Source organism: Stegodyphus dumicola, chromosome 7, assembly GCF_044657685.1.
Source record: "Stegodyphus dumicola isolate Sdum_Otavi_A_Nest chromosome 7, ASM4465768v1".
Classification (NCBI taxonomy): domain Eukaryota; kingdom Metazoa; phylum Arthropoda; class Arachnida; order Araneae; family Eresidae; genus Stegodyphus; species Stegodyphus dumicola.
The window spans coordinates 138,066,928-138,091,232 of record NC_140774.1 but is presented as its reverse complement, the minus strand read 5'-3'; the positions used below and the strand labels follow the sequence as shown (position 1 = coordinate 138,091,232).

At 30.9% G+C, this 24,305-nt stretch overlaps 1 protein-coding gene across 8 annotated transcripts in view; it reads right to left on the bottom strand.

The window, feature by feature from the left end:
- Pde11 (Phosphodiesterase 11) overlaps positions 1-24,305 on the bottom strand; it is a 589,461-nt gene that overhangs the window by 39,444 nt on the left and 525,712 nt on the right. For all 8 annotated transcript variants that reach the window (XM_085820851.1, XM_085820848.1, XM_085820847.1 and 5 more), the window contains 4 exons: positions 15,337-15,483; positions 12,987-13,094; positions 6,368-6,477; positions 1,458-1,545 (listed from right to left, as the gene is read on the bottom strand). In XM_085820851.1, the coding sequence (XP_085676977.1) occupies positions 1,458-1,545; positions 6,368-6,477; positions 12,987-13,094; positions 15,337-15,483 (453 nt within the window). The remainder of the gene's footprint in view (positions 1-1,457; positions 1,546-6,367; positions 6,478-12,986; positions 13,095-15,336; positions 15,484-24,305) is intronic.

Sequence of the window (24,305 nt, the reverse complement as noted above, 5' to 3'; positions counted from 1 at the left end):
AAGTGTTTTTCAGACCCTATATCAACAAACTATTCTGTATAAATGATCTAAGCAATTACAGTACAACGTCTGAGATCTGGAATTATTGGGATTTCAGTGATTCTAGATTTTAGATCATCAATTTAAATTTAAGATGATGGGTAGAGATGACAACAGTGGGGCATCAATTATTGGTTAAGTCAAATAGAAAAATGTTAATCCCCTCACAACTACCCAAGGCTTGAAAGTGTGATTATGTAGTTTAATGTTTAGTGTGATTATGTGTTAGTGTTAATTAGTGTGATTATGTGATCATGATATTCAATGTATTGTCATTTGCCATGGTGCGATTCCCTAGCCAGCAGACGTTTGCAGGTCACATACATGAATCTCAATTTAATGGGAGAAAAATCTGATTTATGGACACCCATTTCCTTTCATTCAGTATTAAATTCTCCATTCCTAAGACTTTGTGGAGAAAATACTTTTCATATTATTATTATTATTTTTTTGGTGGGGGAGACTAATGGTCTGATATTAAACATCCAGATTTCGGACAATGTACTGCACTTTAAGTTTAAAGATGTAACAAAGGTAGATGAGAATCTGTAACTGGGGAAAAGAAATATGTTTAACATTTTTCATAAATCTTTAGCGGGTTAAAAATTTTTCTCTTTTCTGTTTTAATTCTACACTTAAATCTTTTCTCAATTAAATAGGCCTATATATTCTTTGTAAACCACCAAGATTTCCTCAGTAGTGTACAATAACTGTTAACAGCCATTTCCTTGTACAACAGAATACAGTACTATAATCCAAAATTTAATAAATTATCTTTGATAAAATCAATAACATTGATAAAATTTTAGAGATATATAGATTGTTTATTAAAAAACATATGTAGAAATATTTTCACTAATGCATATAATATAAAGCACATATGCTCAAGCTGTATAAAAATATTCTAAACATTCCAATTTATAAAATTTAACCACATTTACCAGTTTGTTTATTTTGCGATTCAAAAATTCTAAGATTTTTCATTAGTCTGCAATGTTTCTGATCAATATTTGCACAAAAATTGCATCAAGCTGGAATTTAAAAGGCAAATAACGATTTTTTAAATAGAAATGAATTCTCGGGTAAGGCTGGTGAACATTAGTTTTCAAGACATGCAAACTGCAAATAAGTATATATATATATATATATATATATATATTCCAAATAAAAAAAAAAAGTTTTAACAAAAGTTTCTATAAAAGGCTACTGACAACAATGGAAGCGTATAGCTGCCTTATGAGTAATACTGTTATTGTAAAAATATAAAATTTAAATTTATAATAACAGAAAAAACAATAAAAGAAATTAGGAATAATTTGAGATTAACTCCCCGACACATGTAATTCAAGGTCCTAAATGAATCCTTCCTGAACTTTTAATTACTCGTTTAGTTAGAGAGTTACTGAAAGTTATTTTACCTCGCTATTCAAAATCATGATGCACTGATCAAAATGGTGATGTTCCATTGTTGAAGTAGAGTATAACTGCGCCAGTGGTGAACATGATCTGAAACAGGAAAAGGATTTTAGATTTGCATAAATTAAATATACAGTTTTCTGCATTCCAACTGCAATGACCAGAGAAATATATTTTGATGATTTTTTTAATTGATATGTTAACCACAATAGACTATATTTAAAAGATTTACATTTAATAACCACACTAATTCCTGGATACCTATATTACAAAAAATATTTGATTAAAATATCATAACACCCATTTTAAAAAAGAAAATTATAAACACATTATCAATGACCATGATGTTTAAAAATAAGAGCAAACTTACAAAATCAATTAGTAAACATTACAAGGAAGAACCTGTTTAAAAGTGAAAAAAATACAAAATTTTTGTATAAAATATTACAGATAGCATAAAGAAAAATCCTGCCTTCATTTCAAGATATTGAGCTAAAAATATATATTTTGAAATACAGAACAAATATAATTTCATTTTGATATTGAAACAGGCATAAAAAAGAGAGGAGAAAAATTGCAGTATTTCAAAATACACGTAATTCTTTTATTAAGGAAAAAGTAAAACAGTATGAAATCTTTATTATTGTTGTGATTTTATAAGCCAATAAAAATGAAAATAACAGTTTTTTCTCATCTCTTGACTTATGAGTTTAGAATTCTTCTATAGAATAAATATAGTACATGTGTATAATATATCCACATATTTGTGTGTGTGTGTGTATGTGTATGTAAGATAAAAAATATGTAAATCTCAAAATTGTAACTTTTATTAAGCAGCAGCCCTTAATTCCCTCTCTATTCTAAAACCAATAATAACTTTTCTGAACTGCATCATTTCTAGATCAATAAATTCTATGTGGCTTGCATAATGCTGATGACATAGCTAAATCGGAATCTGAAATCAAAATTTCAAGAACTGAAACCTTTCTCTTAATAAGCAACCTAAACCAAAAGTTTCTGTTGATTCTATATTGGATTAACTGTGCATTTTAGCTTCTACCTCTCTTCCTGTAAAAACACTATTTTGCTCCGCTTTCTTCCTATCACAATAGTAAAAAAATTTAAATGTTCTTCAATAGATTAGAGTGTCAAAAAAATTGGGGTTGCAATGTCAATTGAAAAAAAGTTGAATATTTAATCTTACTCATTTTGCTTACTTAGCCTCTGACAGCTGTTGTCCATTGTTCTAAAAATGTAATCTGTATAAAATTATGGGGTACATAGTGCACCCACAGTGATGATGTGACATGAAAAAGCAAATGTGTCCTCAGAATTAATTATCCAGGAATAAAATTATGCATGGAATTTGCGGCTACGTTTGCCTTTGATTGTCATTTTTCTTACTACACAGTAAAGCCCCTCCAAACAATTATAATTCAGAGAACCATTGCCAGTCCATTGCAGCTTTTTCCAAGTCATCCTATTACATATACACTACCCTCCAAAAGTTAAAGAACAGCATGTTTTGTATGTCTAATTTGAGAACGAAGCAACATAGAAACAAGAAATTTACAGGACATGTTCACTAAACAGTTCTTTAATGAATGAGATATATAATGTTTCTAAAACTCAAGATGAATTACAGTAAAAAATTGCGCTCTTGGCAGAGAAATCCAGTCTTGGAGAAACAGTACATCACAAATTTATGGAGCAAAAATGGGGTGGTAACATTACAAAAATGGGTTCTAATAAGGTATGTGTCCATTCCTAGTTTCAATACATTAGCAGTAGTGACATTTTATGCTGTCAATTAAGTTGACGATCAGTGGAAATGGGAAGCAATGACCAGACATGGGGTAATCCTTGTTCAAGCTCATCTAATAACCTTGGAGGAGGACTTAAAGCAGCAACCAAAGACGCTCTATTGGATTCAGGTCTGGGGATTGAGCTGGTCATTCCAACAGCTCCATACCATGACCCTCAAGATATTCTTCAACAACTCAAGTTCGGTGCAGTTGTGCACTGTGGTCCATCAGAAGAAATCCAGGACGAATAGCAACGGCATATGGGTGGACATACCAATTAAAGATCACATCTTGATATCTCACACCGGTCAAAGTTCCTCCATGGAACCCATGCAGGTTAGTGTGATCAGCGAGAGCGATCCCAGCGCAAACCATTATTCCACCACCTCTGTAACTGTGTCTTTTCACAGTGTGGAATCGGTTGTATCTGGTGCATTGTTCTCTCCACATCAGCTCACAACCTGAATCACTCCCCAATGTGAACCTGGACTCGTCTATGAAGAGAAAATATGTTCATTGTTGACTGGTCCAGGATATGTATACTTTTGCTCAACATAAATGAGCACCTCTGTGTACCCAGGTCAAGGGTACACAAACAACTAGTCATCTTGCATACAAACTTGTATTGCGCAGGCGTTTGTTACTCCTCCTTCAGGCCAAAAGAGCTAAATAATGGTCTTCTGCAGATGTTGTAACTCTAGGTCTGCCTGGAACATGTCTTCTAGACACAGAATCCTTGGATTCAAAGAGATTCCATAGTCGGTGGAGCACACTGCGAGAGACAATGAGATGTCTAGCAGCATGAGCTTGTGACATCCCCATTTCCCTCCATCTGGTCACCCGCCACCTTAACGAATCAGGCAAATGACTTCTCCTGGGTATTGATAGACTCTCCTGGATATTATCCATGAAACTATTAATGACAATTAAAGATAATACTTGTGAACAAAAACTACAATTTTTGAACCATTTCTGAATCACATAAGCCACTGCTGAATTTTGGGTAATTCAACTCACTAGATATCCCCTTTAAGAATCGGCCATTTTTGTGATACCCCAAGACAGCAACCTTCTCGAAATCGGATAACTCCGGACTTCATGGCATCTTGCATGCGTCTAATGCCAATGATGTTTCCCACACAATATTTAATGGTGGAAGGTGTGACATATATCAGGATCACAGGTATCAGCATTTTCATTGGTGTTGAAATACTTATTGTCAGATAGTGTAATATATATATATAATGCAAAATAAAATAAAACATATGTTTCAAAATTCATCACATATTCAGCTCACCATAAGTCACTATTATGTTTTTCATGTTCCCAAAGTTTGTTCCTCTGAATCTCTACTTGATAACAAAATCAATTATTGGAGAGCAGTTGCCATTGACAGAGGATTTTCTCCCATTGTCGTTGATAAAGCTCTTAAAATGTTTTCCTCTTTCCATCCAAGAAAACATTCCGCTATTAGAAATAATGTTAATAACCTAGTCGTGCTTCCCTTTCATCCTTCTGTCAGTTATAAAATTGCAAGAATTCTCCAGAAGTTCCATTTTGAAGTCATTTTCTTGCCTATCAATAAAATTCATGGTTCAGTTCTTAAAGATACCCTTTCTGACTTCAGTTCTTGGAGAATTTATAGCATATCTTGTCAGTGTGGTTTGAGATACATTGGCCAAACCAAAAAAGCATTCAGGTTTCGCATTAAAGACCATAAATCTTATGTCTGAAAAGGTGAAATTTAGAAGTCTTCGATTGCTAATCATAGTTGGAAATTTAGTCACAATGTTGACTCTGGGTCTACAAAAATTATCCAGAAAGCTTCTTCCACTGGAAAATCAGATTTTCTTGAAGCTTTTCACATTCACAAAAATTTTTTTAGTTAATGATTTTAATACAATCCTACTTAATGATCTATATTATCCTAATTTTTCAATTTTTCTTATTATTTCTACTAACAGATGGAGTTGCTTTTTCTCCTCTCTCGACTTCCTAAGGGTATAAATTGTTCATAATTTGATTTTTCAGTTGTGGATTTATTTGCTCTTGATAAAGAGGGGCTTTGTTCATCCTGGAAATTTATAGTATTTCTATACTAAAATTTCACCTAACACAGGTCGTTGCTTCACTTTTCATGATTTCTTTTCATGTTTCATTTCTTACAAATGTAGCAAGTGTCATATATCATCATTGTCACCTTTTCTTTATTTTGCACATATACAGTGGCTGTGACATATTTCTTTAAAACACTAGACCATGTTTCATGATTCTAAAGAGAAATTTCCTTAAAATTTCAATGTTAGATTTTACTAGACTACAGTTTATGAGGTGACATTTTCATACAAAAATCTCCATTGCAAACAGGCAGAGTGGTTTGTAAAAAGAACAGTCACCCACTAGAAGTCAACTAAAAGTACCTTCTATGAAAAGGATGAAAAAATATTTTTTTACTTTTCACCACCTTACAAAGAAAAAAAAATCATTTTTCAAAAAAATATTTTGATAGTGATGTTTATTTTTAAAAAATGTAGATTAAAGATTTTTTTTTTCCTTTTGGAAAAAAGAAGTGTATTTATTTCATCAGTAATTCTTTTCTTTTCTTTTTTTTCAATGCTCAATTAATGAGAGTTCTTTTTATAACAGAATATCAAACAAAATCTCAAGAAAAGGTGCTATCCTCAATGTTGACATTCCAAAAATCCAAAACGCAAGGTTCTATAATATTTCAAATATTTTCATTGCTTTAAGGTTAGAATTATCAAAGCAGACAAGATGTTAGTAAAAATATGTGCATTTTACCAAAAGATAATTTACTATCTTTACAAACCTCTAAAGTAGCTGTAAAAAAGTAAGATTACCTCTTACTTTTATGATGGTTTTCTTTATTTGTTATAGGATCTAGAGCAATTTGTTGGACTCTGTTTATACTCATACAAATTTCATAACTAATTGTATAATTAATAAAAGAGATTAAATTGGATTAAATTATTGTGATAACATTTAAACTTTTTTTTATTTATTTATTTAAGAGGAACTATAGGAACAAAATACAAGAATGTTCCACAGGAATAAGGTACAAGTTTACTCAATTATAAAATACATACTTTATCTGAAAAGAATTATTTGTGCCTCTATGGTCTAAATCATGGCATAAACATGCAATCATTAAAGCTAAAGTTTCAACTTCTCCAAACACATGGCATAACTTGGTGATCTATAAAAATAATAATGATGAGAGCAATAATAATAGTAATTCACATAAAATATATAATGTTTAGATTTTTAAAATACAAACTAGAAATTTAGACAGCTGCATGTAGATACATACCTAGATTTAAAAAGGAAAAAAGGCTCAATAAGAGTAATTGCTTCAAAAATATTGTAAATTCAAAGCATTTGAGGTAAAAATGAATATAAACAGGAAATTTGAAAACAAAACTGCTTAAACCAAAAAGGTACAGTCAGTATTTTGTTAGTAAAAACTGGTTACCGATAATCAAGATTATGTGCATATATAGCTACTCTATTTAAAATAGTTTAAATTATGTTGCTGTTGTTATTAAATAATTCCAGCTTCAGCAATCTGAAGCTTCAAAAATATTATAAATGCAAAGCATTTGAGTTAAAAATGAATATAAACAGGAAACTTGGAAACAAAAATAATTAAAACAAAAAGTACAGTCAGTATTTTGTTAGTAAAACTGATAGTTTTACTCATAACAAGATAATACAGTACAAAATCTTTAATCCGGACTCATCGGGACTTCAGCGATTCTGGATTAGGGATGATCAATTTAAATCTGGTAAGATGGTATGCAGAAATTATACAATTAAAAATAGCAAACCGTAATTTATGAAATAAAGAGCAATTATGATCTAAAGGGTATCAAAATTTACAAAAAAAAAAAAAAAAAGCTTAATATTTATTTGTTTAATTTATTAAACATTTCTTTCAATGTAAGTTGTTTAAGTTGCTTCATTTTTTGCACTAATACTTTCTCCTTAATTCTATAAAAAGACATAATTTCTTGTTCAGTTACAAAGTTCCACTGTTCAAGTCCTGTAATTGCTGTGCTGAGAATACTGACTAACTTGTCAATTGAAATTTTTTCATTTTCACTAACCTCTCTGTCACTTTCTTCATGCCTTTATCCATTTTTTGCAGCAATTCCACTTTTTGTTTGATTGACATCGAAACATTCTTTCGCTTTGTAGATCCTTTGGCAGTTCCAGAATCGGAAACTCTTTTTGACATAATTGAAAGTTCAAGCTTAATTTTTATAAAATTGCTCTAACAGTCTGCAAAAAATAATAAGCTGGATCTAATTTGAAGATTAAGGAACAGCACAATCTGCAACATTAACTGAAATAGATAATTAGATAATTTTAGCCTAGCTTATACCCTCCATTATACATTAAATGCGCATGTGTAAATGTATTATGCGCATGGGCAAAGGTTTTATGTGCATTTACATGCATTTACGCACGCGCAGAAAGTTTGTGGCTTCGAGGTCCGGATTATAGATCATTCCGGATTATGGACGTGTGGATTAAAGACTTTGTACTGTATACATATATATCTACTTTATTTAAAATTGTTTACATTATGTTACTGCTGTTATTATTGCATAATTCCAGCTTCAGCAATCTGATGTTAAATGCAACTTTCACGTTTATTTCAAATATAGAACTTTTTAATGTGCACACACACACGTACAAAATAATATAAAAATGCATAATTTTTTTTTTTTTTTTTTTTAAATCTGAAAGGTTTCAGATTTTACATTTCACTCAAAGGGGCACTTTTTTTAACGTTTTATGGGTTACCTTTATTTATTAAATATCATGTTCTTTGCACTTAAACCATAAAACTCATTTCAACAGCAATTTAATAGCAAAATTATTTTTAAATATGCATATCTTTGGAATTTCTGATACAAAGTCTCACGCACTGAAGATATATATATATATATATATATTTTACCATTGCTCGCTTTGAAATCATTTTGTCAATCAAAAATTCATTAAAGTTTTACAAAATATGAAATAGATGATAAAACAAATTCCAAATTTGGGCTTCCAGATGACCATATGCAAGTGGAGATGTACATTATTCAAAATTTGATGACACTAGGTACCATCGTATTATCACAATGCGAGAAAACAGAAAACATATATAGTCAAAAGTCGTTAATCCGGACTCGTCGGGACTTTGCCGATTCCGGATTATAGATCATCAGTTTAAATCTCGTAAGATGGCATGCAGAATTTCTAAAATTAAAAATATGAAACTGTAATTTATGAAATAAAGAACAATTATGATCTAAAGGGTATCAAAATTTACAAAAAAAAAAGCTTAATATTTATTTTTTACTTTATTAAACATTTCTTTCAATGTAAGTTGTTTAAGTTGCTTCATTTTTTGTGCTAATACTTTCTCCTTAATTCTATAAAAAGACATAATTTCTTGTTCAGTTACAAAGTTCCACTGTTCAAGTCCTGTAATTGCTGTGCCGAGAATACTGACTAACTTGTCAATCGAAATTTTTTCGTTTTCACTAACCTCTCTGTCACTTTCTTCATGCCTTTATCCATTTTTTGCAGAAACAGAAAACATATACAAACATATACACTTTATATATACAATAATTAATAGCACTTCTGGGCTTAAGTTGCTTCGTTTTATGTGATAATACTTTCTCTTTAATTCTATAAACAGACATAATTTCTTGTTCAGTTACAAAGTTCCGCTGTTCAAGTCCCATAATTGCTGTGCCGAGAATACCACTAACTTGTCAAACGAAATTTTTTCATTTTCACTAACCTCTCTGTCACTTTCTTCATGTCTTTATCCATTTTTTGCAGCAATTCCACTTTTTGTTTGACGGACATCGAAACATACTTTCGTTTTGTAGATCCTTTGGGAGCTCCAGCATCGGAAATTCTATTTGACATAATCGAAAGTTCAAGTTTACTTTTATAAAATTGCTGCAAAAAATAATAAGCCGCATCCAATTCGAAGATTAAGGAACAACACAATCATCAACATTAACTGAAATAGATAACTAGATAATTTTAGCTTATACCGTCCGTTATACATTAAATGCACACGCGAAAACGTATTGTGTGCTTGCGCACATGCATATGCGCAGTCGTAAAGGTCTTACGTGCATGCGTAAATGCCTATGCGCATGTGTCAACGCGGCGCATGCGCACAAAGTTTTTAGCTTTGAGGTCCGGATTATAGATCATTCCAGATTATGGGTGTCCGAATTAACGACTTTTGATTGTATACATTTATGGAGATACTTCATTATTTAATTTCTTAAAATATTCTACTAGGCTGTAATATTTGGTGGCAACAGTTTGAAAAGTGAAATGACATTTAAGGTTTTCAATGCAAAATGCCAAAACGAAATTAATAGCACTTCTGGGCTAACACCCTTAGGGCTAATAATAGCTTCCCTACTTAATAGTTATTTGTAGTAAACAGGCGATCTTTGTAGTGAGAAGAACAAAATTTATTTTAGAGTAAAGATTGAAATCAAACTTGAAGATCATTATGAATCTTTACAGGAACATGAATGAAGATTCATTTCAAGAACTCTCCTCCAAGAAAGAAAATAAAAATCATAAAAAAGCATAGAATAATTGGATATTTAAAGTTGGTAAACCTTAGAGTCACTATGGTACTTATACTAAGGTTTCAAGAATTATGAAATTAATACCACGGTCTGAAGAGCTCTGGCCTCCAAAAAATAATACTGAATACCTCTACCATAAGATAACTTCACATATGGCATTATATATAGATAGTTTTTTGTAATCTCTGTCCGGAATTTGAATCCCGGCAAACAGGCAGACGTTTTGGTGGTTTTCCTTATTTGAAAGACATATACGAACCAGTTTGCCTTAGAAATTCCTCCACAAAAGCCTCTCTCTTTAGGCAGATAGCCCTTCAGTGCTTTGCTATAAGAAAATAAACCAAACCAAACCAAATCACCTTGCATAGCCAAGTAGGCTGAACTATAACTCCCTAAATTAGCCACATAAAAAAGAAATAAAAATACAAATTGAACCACAAGAAATTATATTAAAATATGTTTTGCAATGATTTAAGTAAGGAATTAAAGTAAAATACATTAATTTATAAGATTACTTCAGGATACAATGCTTTACATAAGATTACTTTAAGAAAAAACATGTCAAAATATTCAAGAAAGAAATGCACACCAAGTTTAAAATTAAGCCAACTCGGCATCAGATTTTCTTTGATTTTAAACAAAAAAGATTCAACGCATTTCAAAGGGTTCACAAAACTGAGTAGCTAAAACTACAGAGCACTAGTACTTCAACCTGAGCATCTATTTCCAGTCAATGGACTCACGGCATAGACTTTTCATGATATTTCTCATACATTATACACTGAAGTGATAAAAGTCATGGGATAGCAATATGCAAATATACAGATGACAGTAGTATTGCGTAGAAAATGTATAAATGCGAAGTGCTTTGGCAGGGCTTTCATTTGTGTTTAAGTTATTCATGTGAAGAGGCTTTCACGTGATTATGGCCACACAATGAGAATTAACAGACTTTGAACGTGGAATGGTAGTTGGAGCTAGACGCATGGGTCATTCCATTTCGGATATTGTTAGGGAATTCAACATTGTTAGGGAATTCAACATGAACGTGGAATGGTAGTTGGAGCTAGACGCATGGGTCATTCCATTTCGGATATTGTTAGGGAATTCAACATTCCGAGATCCAGGGTGTCAAGAGTGTGCCGAGAGTATCTAATTTCAGGCATAACATCCCACCATGGACAGCACAGTGGTCAACCACCTGCACTTAACGACCGAGACCAGCGACTTCTGCGTAGAGTTGTCAATGTTCACAGACAAGCAACACTGCATCAAATAACCACAGAAATCAATGTGGGACGTATGAGGGACATGTCCAATAGGACAGTGCGGCAAAATTTGTCTTCCTTGGGCTATGCCAGCAGAAGACCGACTCGAGTGCCTTTACTGACAGCACAACATCGCCTGCAGCGACTCTCGTGGGCTCGTGAGCATATCGGTTGGACCCTAAACGAATGGAAAACCGTGGCTTGGTCAGATGAGTCATGATTTCAGTTGGTAAGAGCTGATGGTAGGGTTCAAGTGTGGTACAGACCCCATGAAGCCATGGACCCAAGTTGTTAACAAGGCACTGTTCAAGCTGGTAATGGTTCCATAATGGTCTGGGCTGTTTTTACATGGCATGTACTCGGTCCTCTGGTGCAACTAAACCGATCATTGACTGGAAATGGATACCTTCAGCTACTTGGAGATCACTTACAGCCATTCATGGACTTCACGTACTCAAACAACAATGGGAATTTTATGGATGACAATGCGCCATGTCACCGGGCCACAATTGTTCGCGATTGGTTAGAAGAACATTCTGGACAATTCCAGGGAATGATCTGGCCACCTAGATCGCCCGACATGAATCCCATCGAATATTTATCAGACATCATCAAGAGGTCAGTTCGTGCCCAAAACCTTGCACCGTCAACACTTTCACAATTATGGATGTCTATAGAGGCAGCATGGCTCAATATTCCTGCAGGGGACTTCCAACGACTTGTTGAGTCCATGCCACGTCGAGTTGCTGTACTTCGCCGGGCAAAAGGAGGACCGACAAAATATTAAGAGGTATCCCATGACTTTTGTCACTTCAGTGTATAAATATGAAACAATTTTCCTTAAAATGCTCGTTCATAAAAATGTCCTCCTATAATAAATGATCTTCATGCTTTTTGATAAATCTGACTAAATTCTGAATTCTCTTAAGTAGTAATGCTGCAGAACATGGTTTTTGATTTTTTTTTTTTTTTTGACTTACATCAGATTATAAAATATATACTGGTTATTAATTGAAAATCAATGAAATTCTACGTATGAATTTTGCTTTAATTTAATGTGAGAATGTTTTTATACGAAACTATAATCTTATATCCTTTATATCCCTACCCTTCTGACAAGCACAAGCACTATTTTAAAGTGCATAGAAATGAAAAAAAAAAAAAAAAAGAAAAAAAAAGGATTAATTCAGAGATAAAAATGATATTAACTTAACTCATCATTACAAAGGCAATTGATGAAAATTCAACTCATTAAAAATACACAAGGATTAACTTTCAAATGCATATAACAAAAGCTACTTCTAGATTTAACAAAGATAGCAACAATGCGGACATAATTAGTAGTTACTAATTGAACAGTAAAACATAAAAATGGATGAATGGATTCAGCAAGGAGAATAATTTTGAATCTTGTACAATGTAATAGATTAAAAAAATGAATCAATAAATGTGTTTATGCAATTGGAAGTTTAAAAGATTTCAATATAAAAAAGTAGTACTGGATGATTTAAAAAATTTTACATTAAAGATTAGATTAGAGAAATTATAATCAGATTTTGAGATATATTATCTGAAAAGCTACTGTTCCCAGTTTATTTAGCTCAGCTATTTTAATTTGCGAATGCAATATACGGAAAATATGGAAAACTGCAAAAATATTTGAAAGGCTATTCTTGCTAGCTTATTTAATTTACTATTTTATTACTCAGATATTTCAGAACAAACTATAGAAAATATAGAAAATTGCAGTTAGGTATCTTAAAATGTAATATAAATCTACACACTGGCAGTTTAATAATTTTTTTACTTACAGTTAAAACAGCAAACATCATTTGGCCCACATTAAAAGCATGTCTCCAGTTATGATATATGACTTGTCTGTAGTTCTTCCTGACACTTAGGAGCCATCGACAAAGTACCTAAATACAAAAATTACTAATTAAACTAACATGAAATCACATAAATATGCAATAGATTTTATATAAGGAAATCTGGAGAATTTAAATTTTTTAATACATCTCATAAATTATTAAAAATTTGTACACATTTATTTCTTTAGCATTTGAGTTTATTACTTTTAACTATGCATTAATTATTAATTTAGGAAGCTTTCAGTAAATATTTGTTTGAGCACTTCTAATCTCTGAATCAACATTATACACTAAAACAAGAATATATTACATATTATTTTTGTATCAGAAAAATAGAAGTGTCGGAAGGTGATGGAAAAGAGTAACAAACTAAAAAATACAATAAATTTTAAAAAAGTCAAAAGATTTTATACTACGCTCAAAGGTTTCCCCCCCCCCATTTACACACATATACATTTTGAGAGCATTTCTCCCTTTAGACTAAAAATATTTTAAAATAGCATAGCTTTAGAATTTCCAATGGACACTGGAAATAAAAATGTTTTCTTCTGCATAATGTTGCCATTATTTGTTTTGAAATCAAGTTTGTTAATAAAAATTCTTTAAACTTTTACAAAACATGAAATGGACAATAAAACAAATTCAAAATTTGGGCTTCAAGTGCTTCAGCTGGATGATTACATTATTCAAACTATTTGATGTGTATTCGTGATATTTATAATGAATTTGATTTAAATCATATCAAAGACAGAGTACATCGAGATGAAATACTACATTTAGTAAGCCGAATAAAATAAAAACATCTGCCCTGAAGATAAGGCTGACAGATCAACTTCCAGTTCATTACGCACCACGACGTTTCCCTCCCCTGCAGAGCAGCCTGAAATTGATAAACAGATTTCGGAATGGTTAGAGAAACAAAGGATATACCTTTATCCATTTTTTGCAGCAATTCCACTTTTTGTTTGATCGACATCGAAACATGCTTTCGCTTTATAAATCCTTTGGCAGTATCCAGCATCGGAAATTCTGTTTGACATAATCGAAAGTTCAAGCTTACATTTATAAAATTGCTCTAACAGTCTGCAAAAAATAATAAGCCGAATCCAATTCAAAGATTAAGGAACAAAGCAATCTGCAATATTAACTGAAATAGATAATTAGATAATTTTAGCTTAGCTTATACAGTCCGTTATACATTAAACATGCATGCGCACATGCATATGCGCATGCGTAAAGGTATAAACGCATATGCGCATGAGTGAACGCATTATGCGTTGACGCATGAGCAGAAAGTTTGTAGCTTTGAGGTCCAGATTATAGATTATTCCGGATTATGGGCGTCCAGATTAACGACTTTTGACTGTATTTCCATTTAGTAGTTTACACACAAACACTAAAATTATAGACAGTATCCACTGCACCCCTATTTTGCTATAACAGAAAGATCACATGCATGTACTTGATTCTAATTTTTCTTTAAATTTTCAATGGCTAACTCATCATATTGATATGGCAAATTCAATAATTTTAAAATGCAAGGTGAGATAAAGTTATCCCTAAACTCACTTACATCTATTACAGAAAAGGAAACACGAAGATACTGGAGACGAAGGAATGCATTCAAGAATATTGTCATGTGGTGTACACATCAAGGAAGTCATGTGGTGTACACATCAGATTTTGTTTTTTCCCTTTTCAATGCTTTCAACATTTCTTAAAATTGATTCTGATTTGTTTATTACTGATTTATTGATTCCGATTTGTTTTTTACAATTACAGATATGACATAGCCAGTAATAAACAAATCAGAAAGGTTTCACACTTAAAAGGAAGCTGAAAAGTTTGCACATCTTTCTTTGAAAAGAAGCATGAACTCAGCTTTGAAAAGGGAGGGGGTTCTGAAGCTGTCTATTTCAGTCATGTTGACCTGTGAAAATATACTGGGGTGTAGCTCTAGGAAAATCAACCACTTGCAGTTACATTATACTTTTAAATATTTTTTTCTCTTCTATTCCCTATTTTTCTTTAATAAATGCAATTTATGCATTTATTAAAGATATCTAACTCACTATGATAACATATCACAGAACTATGATTAAGTAATAAAATATGAAATTCACTATGAATCTATACCCAACTATTCGTTTGTGAGCAGTTGAATTATATTACATAGTCTGTTATTAATATAAATAAACTGTGAATCTTCAAAATTTAAACAAATTCACTCTACAGATATGTTAAAGTTGTCATATTCATATCAAAATAGTACAGAAAATAAAAGCTTTACCTCATAATTAATATGAAATCGTTCAATTAAATCCAAGTCCATAAACATCCTAAGGCAAGCTTTCAGCATATCTTCATCATTTAAACTGAAGTCATTAAACTTTAAATCCTGAAGTTTATACACGTGAGTTGATGGTATAACACATTTCTAATGACAAAAATATAAGGATTAAAAATTTTTAAACAAAAGTCTTACAGACAGTAAAATGCAAATGGTCTTAAAATGCACTAAGCAATCATTAATTATCTAAATGAAACTAAAATATCTTCACTGAGTCATCATATATGTTTAAATGTAGGGCATCATAGCAATAAAAAATATCCCTTATAAAAAATGCATTAAAATAGATAGCAAGAATCATGTATCTAATTTTAATGAACAATAACAATATATATAACTAAAAATAATAGTATAATTGAAAATGCACTTTATAGGTCTGAAACCAAATGTAATTCATATAGTTTGTACACATAAAAAATTTCATAATGTAAAAATGACTCCAGTTTTATATTGTACATTTATTTGCAGACTCTACATGATTCTTGCTCTTAAACTATGAGCTTTGAATTATAAATTATACAGAGCTTAAAAATAATATGAAATATTTAATAAAAAAATTCCAAATGTGGGCTTTCAGATGCCCATATTCAAGTGGAAATGTACATTATTCAAAATTTGATGGCTATAAGTACCAATGTTTTATTACAATGTGAGAAACATATGCATACTGCAAAAAAAAAAGGGATAGTTTTATATCTCCCGTTCTACTGGGCCGATTGATGAAACTCAAACTGTGTTTTTCATGTCTCGAAAGTGCAACTTAGGATACATATATTAGATTTATATATAGCATTAATCTAACATAGGTATTTTGACACAAAATCAGACTTTTCTAAAAAAAAACATGCCAATTTTTTGCATATTTCGATTCTAAGACTCAAATTATGCCTAAATATTAAATTTTGTAAAATTTGGAGCGAAATTTCAGGAGAAATTCAAAAATTTATCTTGGTAATATCTTTTCAATTTGTGCCATGAATAGTTCACTTGGCGAACTTCTTAATATATGGCAACCTATTTTCCTTCCTCTTTTTAGATTGTGCATCGAGAGGAAAAAAGTTACAGCAATCTTTCTTTCAAAAATTTTTCTTTATATTATATTTATAATTATAATTGTTATTATTTTAAATATTTTTTTTGAATTTAATTTTAATTGTCTAAGTCGCATGGCTTCTTTTAAATAACTGTTTTAAAAATTTCTATTTATTCATTCGAACTGAGTAGTTTAAATGAAAGGTACATCGTTTATTTTTTTCAAATAGTTTTCTTTACTATATTTTTTAGTCATAGTTATTATTTTAGGTAATTTTTAAATTTTTAGACTTTTATTTTAATTGTTGGTGTTGCATTGTCTCTTCAGATAATTATTTTAAAATCTTCTATTTATTCATTCGAACTGAGCATTTTAAATATATTTATTAATATAAATTTTCCAGAATTTCATTTTATTTATTTGAATTGCGTTTCTTTCGGAAGAATACTTTGTAACCCAGACTATGATGCATTTGAAAACTGCATATATTAAAAGACAAAATACAGTAAAGCACAGTTAACACGCCTCTCAATGTTCCGTTCAGGAAATATATATAAATAAGAGATGTTTATCCAACATTTTACTTTAGGATGACTTGCATACATTGCTTTAAACAGTTTTATCATTGTACCCATTGCTTTACACAATTTTATCATGCCACATTTAATTTCTTAAAATATTATTAATATTTTAGTCAAATATTTTATTTTTGAAATAGCAAGAATGTTAGTTTGGTACATTTATCTTTACCGTACTGGCAACACCAAGTTCTCTCTCTGTGTGTGCGAGCTATGGATGCCGTTGTAATGTTGTGCACGTGTTGTTAAGTTTCAATAAAAAATGTGAAAAGATACGTTTCTTATTTTTCGACTTGCTTCTTCATATGACATCGATTTATTTAACATGGTAGCAGTTCTCGTGGTTTGTGAATATGAATGAAGAATTTAGTAGTTAAAATTTGTTTTAAAAGTTACCGGTACTAGCGTATAAATGGCATGTACAAGAAGCAGCAATATCGGCATACCGCTATTTGATGGTTCGGACTATTTTAATTGGAAAGTGCGTATGATGAAATTTCTTCAATTTAAAAAATGTAAAGATGTGGTTCAGCAAAAAGTCAGTGAAAACGATGACGTGAAAAAATGGGAAGAAAAGGATATCCAAGCTACAAATTACATTTACGGCGCCATAACAAACAAGCAATTGGAATACATTCACGAGTGTGAGACTGCATTTGATATAATTACGAAATTTGATGCCATGTATTTAAAAATTTCAACATCTCTACAAATTGTTTGTAGAAATAACTTAGAATGTGTTAAACTGAAACAGGGGAGTAAGTATTAGGGGAGTAAGTATTGAGGATACTTACTCCCCTGTCATTAAGATGCAAACCTTAAAACTGTTACTTTCATATTCTTGTCAGTATAACTTAAATATTCATCAAATGGATGTTGAGACTGCCTTTTTAAATGGTTATGTTGTATCTGAGGTTTATGTTAAACAATCACAAGGCTATAATGATAATTCAAATAGAGTGTATAAATTAAAGAAAGCACTATATGGGTTGAAAGAAAGCCCTCGTGCTTGGTATGAATGTTTTAACGAGTATATTGAGAGTCTAGGATTTCGTAGAAGTAAATATGATTATTGTCTTTATGTAAAATCTGAAAATGATGTATTTGTATATATTCTTTTATTTGTTGATGATTTGTTGATATGTTGCAGAGATACTCGGGTAATTAATGATATTAAGGAACAACTACATAATAAACTTAAAATGAAGGATTTAAATAAAGTAAAAAGCTACATTGGAATTGATATTGAATATTATAATGAGAAAAGTAATATCTTAACACTGAGTCAGCAAAATTATATTGAATCTTTAGCTAAACTGTATGGTATTGAAAATTCAAAACTTTATGATACACCAATGGAGACTAATCTTAAACTAAGCCAATCTAATTTAAATCAAAATGTCAAATATAGAAATCTAATAAGAGCACTCTTGTATATTAGTCATGGTACTAAACCAGATATATCTTTCAGTGTAAATTATTTAAGTAGATTTCAAAATTGTTATGATGAGACACATTTCAAATATGCTTGGAGAGTTTTAAAGTATTTGTACTTAACAAAACATCTAAAATTAACCTATAGTAAAAATCTTAAAACTGATATTATGAATTGTTATGTTGATACTGATTGGGCAGGTGATATTGTTGCCAGAAAGTCAACTACTGGGTTTGTTATTGAATTATTTGATAATCCAATTTACTGGAAATCCAAAAAGCAAAGTTGTGTGACAAAATCTTCCACATTTGCCGAATATATTGCTCTATCTGAGGCTGTGACAGAAATTAATTTCTTAAAAAATGTTGTGAATGATTTTTTGCTGATATAACTCACCCCATTAAAATTTATGAAGATAATTCAGGAGCTTTGGCCATTGCTAATTATGGGAACTTCACTAAAAATTCAAAACACATAGAAGTTCAATATCATTATGTTCACGAAAATGTTCAAAATGGAGTAATTGAAATTGTAAAGATTGATTCAGAATCAAATATTGCAGATATCTAAGTCTTTAGGAAAGATTAAATTTATGAAATTTAGAGAAGATTTGAAATTGAAATAAATTTTGTAGTAAGTGTTGAATGTTATTCTTTATATCTATGCTTAATTGTAAATGGTAAAGATGAAAAGATTGCTTATATTTATGTTTATTTGTAATTAGTAAATATAAATGTAAGGAGGCGTGTTAGTTTGGTACATTTATCTTTACAATATTGGCAACACCAAGTTCTCTCTCTCTGTGTGCGAGCTATGGATGCCGTTGTAATGTTGTGCACGTGTTGTTAAGTTTCAATAAAAAATGTGAAAAGATATGTTTCTTATTTTTTGACTTGCTTCTTCATATGACATCGATTTATTTAACAAAGAATCAAATGTCATAAAAAATTTTTAAAAATTAAATTAAAAAAATTTCATTTAAATATGAATAAAAAACTTAAATGTTTCAGATTTTAAATTACGTCCAGAGAGGCATTTTTTTAACATTTTGTGTGTTACATTTATTTATTAAATATCACGTTTTTCACACTTAACCCTCTCGCTGTGCATCCCGCGATTTCTGAGGGCAACATAAAAGTAGCAAAATTTGCGCAACCCGTGATTTCTGTGGGGATGAATTTTTGCCGTCTATTTAACTGTGCAACCTACTCTTTCCCCGTTCAAGGTTTCCTTTCCACTTTTCTGTGGTGTTTAGTTGTTTATTTAGATGTGGGCTAACAGATGGCGGTAGTTGTCCACATTTCTGCCAAATAATCAAGAATACATAGTGTAGCATTTTGCATGTACTTTTCAGAGCTCAAAGATGTCTGGCAGGAAGCGTTTTACAAGTAATATAACCTATATTCCTGATGATATTTCTGACACTGATAGTAGTTCTGACTCTGTTTTCACGTATATTGAAGATAGTTATAGCGAAACTGATAGAATTTCTCGGATTCCTCTGCAGATAGTGATGAATCTGAAAATTCAAGTTTCTATTGAAAACATTCGACAGTGGTGCAAAATTGATATGCAAAATATTACATTATGCAAATATTTTCATTAGTATATATGTTTTACCTTTGTATTTTATAAAATAAATCATAATTTAACCAATAATAATTTTCAAAATTTGCTTTTATATCATTATTCTTCAATTTCAGTATTCTGAAAACCTTTTTCTACGATCTAATTCTATATTAAAAAAAAACTGTTTTAAAAAATTTTTGTAAATTATAACTCTAAAATATATGCAGATTTGAAATATGTAATAAAAAAATACGCAATTTTTGAACCTATTTTGATAAAAAAAAATCTGATGTGTACACCACATGACTTCCTTGTACGGAATATTAAATTATACGCATTTTTTCTTGCATTTCATTTAAACTTATTGGATTGAATTAAATCTACTTTGCTGACAGTGCATAAACCACAATAGAATAAATGCATTCTTTAAAATTCACTCTAGTATTTGTTTACCATAGCAACACTCTGGAGCTAGATTCACTTAACAGTATTATATTTCGTTCATATTATAACTCATAATGCACAAAATTTATATCATTTAAGAATAGAATTATCTAATCGTTGCCACATGTTCTATTCAAATACTATAATAAAGCTAGAATGATGTATAAAAGAAATTAAGCAAAGAAAACAAAAAAGAAACAGTTTTTCACAGACGATTGAGTATTTCTCATTCAATTAATTCAGTTCTCACTTCGCGAGAAGGCAAAAATACATAAAAACTCAAAATATCTATATTAAAAATTACGAAGTAAATCTTAAACACTTATTTCCTTGAAAAAATTCCTGAAAGGATTAAGCATGATTTAATTGGCATATTAAATGAAGGCATTATCTTTGTTGTTGCGAAGCTACGTTTCTCTAGATTGGCAACAAATCCACTACTCTGCTGTTTCAAATGTAAACAATCAATGGCCGCCTTCAAAAAAATTATTAGGCTTAACGGCACTTAAACAACTTTAAAATTGTTGATAATTCTAAAAAATATTGCACACAGATTTACTAAAGGCATAAAAACCTTAAACAGAAGATAAAAACAACATAATTCAATCATTTTTAAAGCAAAAAATGTACAATTTACAAACATATAAGAGTAAAGAAACTGAGATCACTGAGCCAGGCAACAGAGTGGACATATATATAAATATATTTATATACGTTTGGTGTGGCCGATTGCAACCAAAATACGAGGTGCACATCTACATGTTATAGCAGTCCTATATAGAAAATTTCAACGTTCTGAGGCTACTCGTTTTTGAGTTATGCGAGATATGTACGCACGTACGTACATACATTCGTACAGACGCCACGAAAAATTCTCTTCAGAATTAATTTTAAAGCAGTTTTATATTTTTTTTGGAGGAAACGAGTCTTTTATTCTGTCCTTAGGTACAGATATCACGCAAATACATCGTTAAATTGCATACAATAGCGGTCAAAATGGATATTTTCCTTGAAATATGCTGCCTGAAACATTTTGCGATTACAATACTTCCTTTTTACTTCGTACAAGGAAGTAAAAATTATGCAGTGAGAGGATTAAACCATAAAATTCATTTCAACAGCAACATTGCAAAATAGTTTTAAAATGAGCATATCTTTAGAATTTCTGCTATAGAGACTCGCGTGCTAAAGATAAAAATTTTTTTTTTTCTGTACAGTGCTGCCATGCCTCGCTTTGAAATCGTTGAGTTTGTTAATAAAAAATTCGTTAAAGTTTTACAAAATAGGAAATCAATAATAAAACAAATTCCAAATTTCAAATTTGGTCTTCCACATACCCATATATTTGTAGGAGGATTACGTCATTCAAAATTTGATGGTTCTGTGTACCGTTGTTTTATCACAATGTGAGAAATATACATACATTTATGCAGATTTTTCATTATTTAATTCCTTTAAATATAACACAGGGTGATAATGCTTTGTGGCAACAGTTTGTAAAGTGATTTGCTGTTTGTAGTGAATCAAACGCAAAATCGCAAAACAAAAACGATAGTTCTTCAGAGACAAATACCTTTGGACTGAAAAATACTAAATTTTATGCAAAAATTTACATTTAAAATTAGCACCAAATAAATTTTCATTTTCACTTATTTTTAAAACTTAAATCGGCATTCAAATATTTATAGGCAAAAAAAACATAAATCTACAGATTTACACTATTAAAATATAACTTATCTGTTAGACATGAAAATTAATGGCTGCAGTATCTGTAAAATTTTTACCCATTTTTTAGTGAAAAAAGAAAAACGTAAAGTATCTATGATTTCATATAATTGAAATATTATGTACAATTTTTTGCTATCTAACTGTCGACTGATGTCACAATGATAAAACTCTACAGTCAACATTTTTGTGAAGCCATTTCATATTCAACACATCATTAGAGGTTTCAGAAGCTTATATGCTCTGCAATGGCTGAATAAATGCAGTTTGCAGTGGCAAGGTTACAAAAATATCTGGGATAGGTTACCTCAGGACTGGATAAAGGGCGATTGAGCCGCATTTGAAAGGGCCCCACATTTCCATCAAAATGAACAAAAAAAAAAAATTTCAAAATTTAAAGCAAATTGATTTTGACGATAATGGATAAATTATGAATTATTCAAATAATTAAAAATATATTTATTTTAAGTTCGCATTGCTGGATGAGATTTATTAATGTGTTTATTATTATATAATATACTTTTTAATATAGAAAACTGATACCCATAAAAGTTTCATGTCAAATGTATTATGAATTTAATTCGGATAGTCCTATATTAGAGAGATTTTGCACTACCTACGTGAACTACTTTATGTACGAAAACTATTGTACTATGCAGGTATATGCACGCACAACTATTTGCGCAACCATACCAGCCAGTGGTGGATGTAAAGCTAATAAGAAATGGAAGCTTTGAAATCTTATTTCTCCTTCAGAATTTTTTTAAAATCTGTTTAAAATGTTCAAATTTTTAGCGGATAATGATAGAGCAACGGCATTTCCAAACTTGATTATTGCTCTCCAAATATTCTTAACAATTCCAGTAAGCATTGCTTCTGGAGAGAGATCATTTACCAAGCTAAAATTAATAAAAAACTATCCGAGATCGACAATGAATCAGGATAGATTAAATACTTTTAGCAATTATGTCGATTGAAAGTGAAGATGCAAGGAAATTAGATTTTCAAACAATTTTAGAAGAATTTACAGAACAAAAACTGAGAAATATGTAAATTCATGTATTCATATTCAGTGATGTAAATTTATATTTAATAAATGTTTTTGTATTTTCAGCATTTTTATTTTTTAATTTATGTAGAAGTTTATCTGTCTGATGATACATGATATTTGATATATTTATATATATTGAATTTGAATTTTATTTAAATATTTAATATATAGAGAGGGCCCCGCAAAAAAAAATCCAATCGGGCCCTGCACCTATTCGATCCGGGCCTGGGTTACCTAGTATTTCCCATCCAAACTTCAGAAAATCGAACAACTTTTTGTGGACTGATCAAGCAGTGAAAATAAGAAATTGTGATGAAAATAGCAGCTTTCTGATTGACAAGTGCTCATTTGAGTGAACAAAAATTTAATATGTTATTTTAAATATAGGACTATTTTAATACTAATCAAGCGATTTTAATTAACTTTTCATATTAGGCCCACCAGCGGCCGAGCGGTAAAGTCGCTGAACACTGGTAGTTCGGTCCGAGGTTCGAATCCCGCGAACGGGCTGGCTGCATGGGCGTTTTCGTGGTTTTCCCCATGTGTAACGTGTATACGAGCCAGTTTCCCTTAGAAAGTCCCTCCCCTTAGGCAGATAGCCCTCATGTGCTTTGCCATAATTAAATACACCAATTTTAACTTTTCATATTTCCATATGTATACCCCAAGATCAAAAACATCAAATACTTACTTCCCTAATAATTCATCACTTTTCTTGAAATAAGATACTGAGCTTACCAGTTATTGCAGGGTTTACAAAGGAGCAACAAGTCATGCCAGTTGCAACATTATCTCTGATTCAACATTAGACACCATCCCAGATTACTTGATCTGGCATTCCACTTAACAGTAGTCCCAAAGAGATTTAATAGAGCTTAAACATTTAGGGTCAGTGGGTAATTTGGATATCAGATCAGGGCTCCTTAATCCATGCCTGCATAGAATAAGTTCAATGGGCTGGACTGCCCAGATGAAATAAACCCCCCTTTAAATGTAAAAAGGCTTTGATAAGTGGAAAACTAACAGATTTTTAAGCTGTGCCACCTAAGAACCTTTTTACATATAATAAGATAT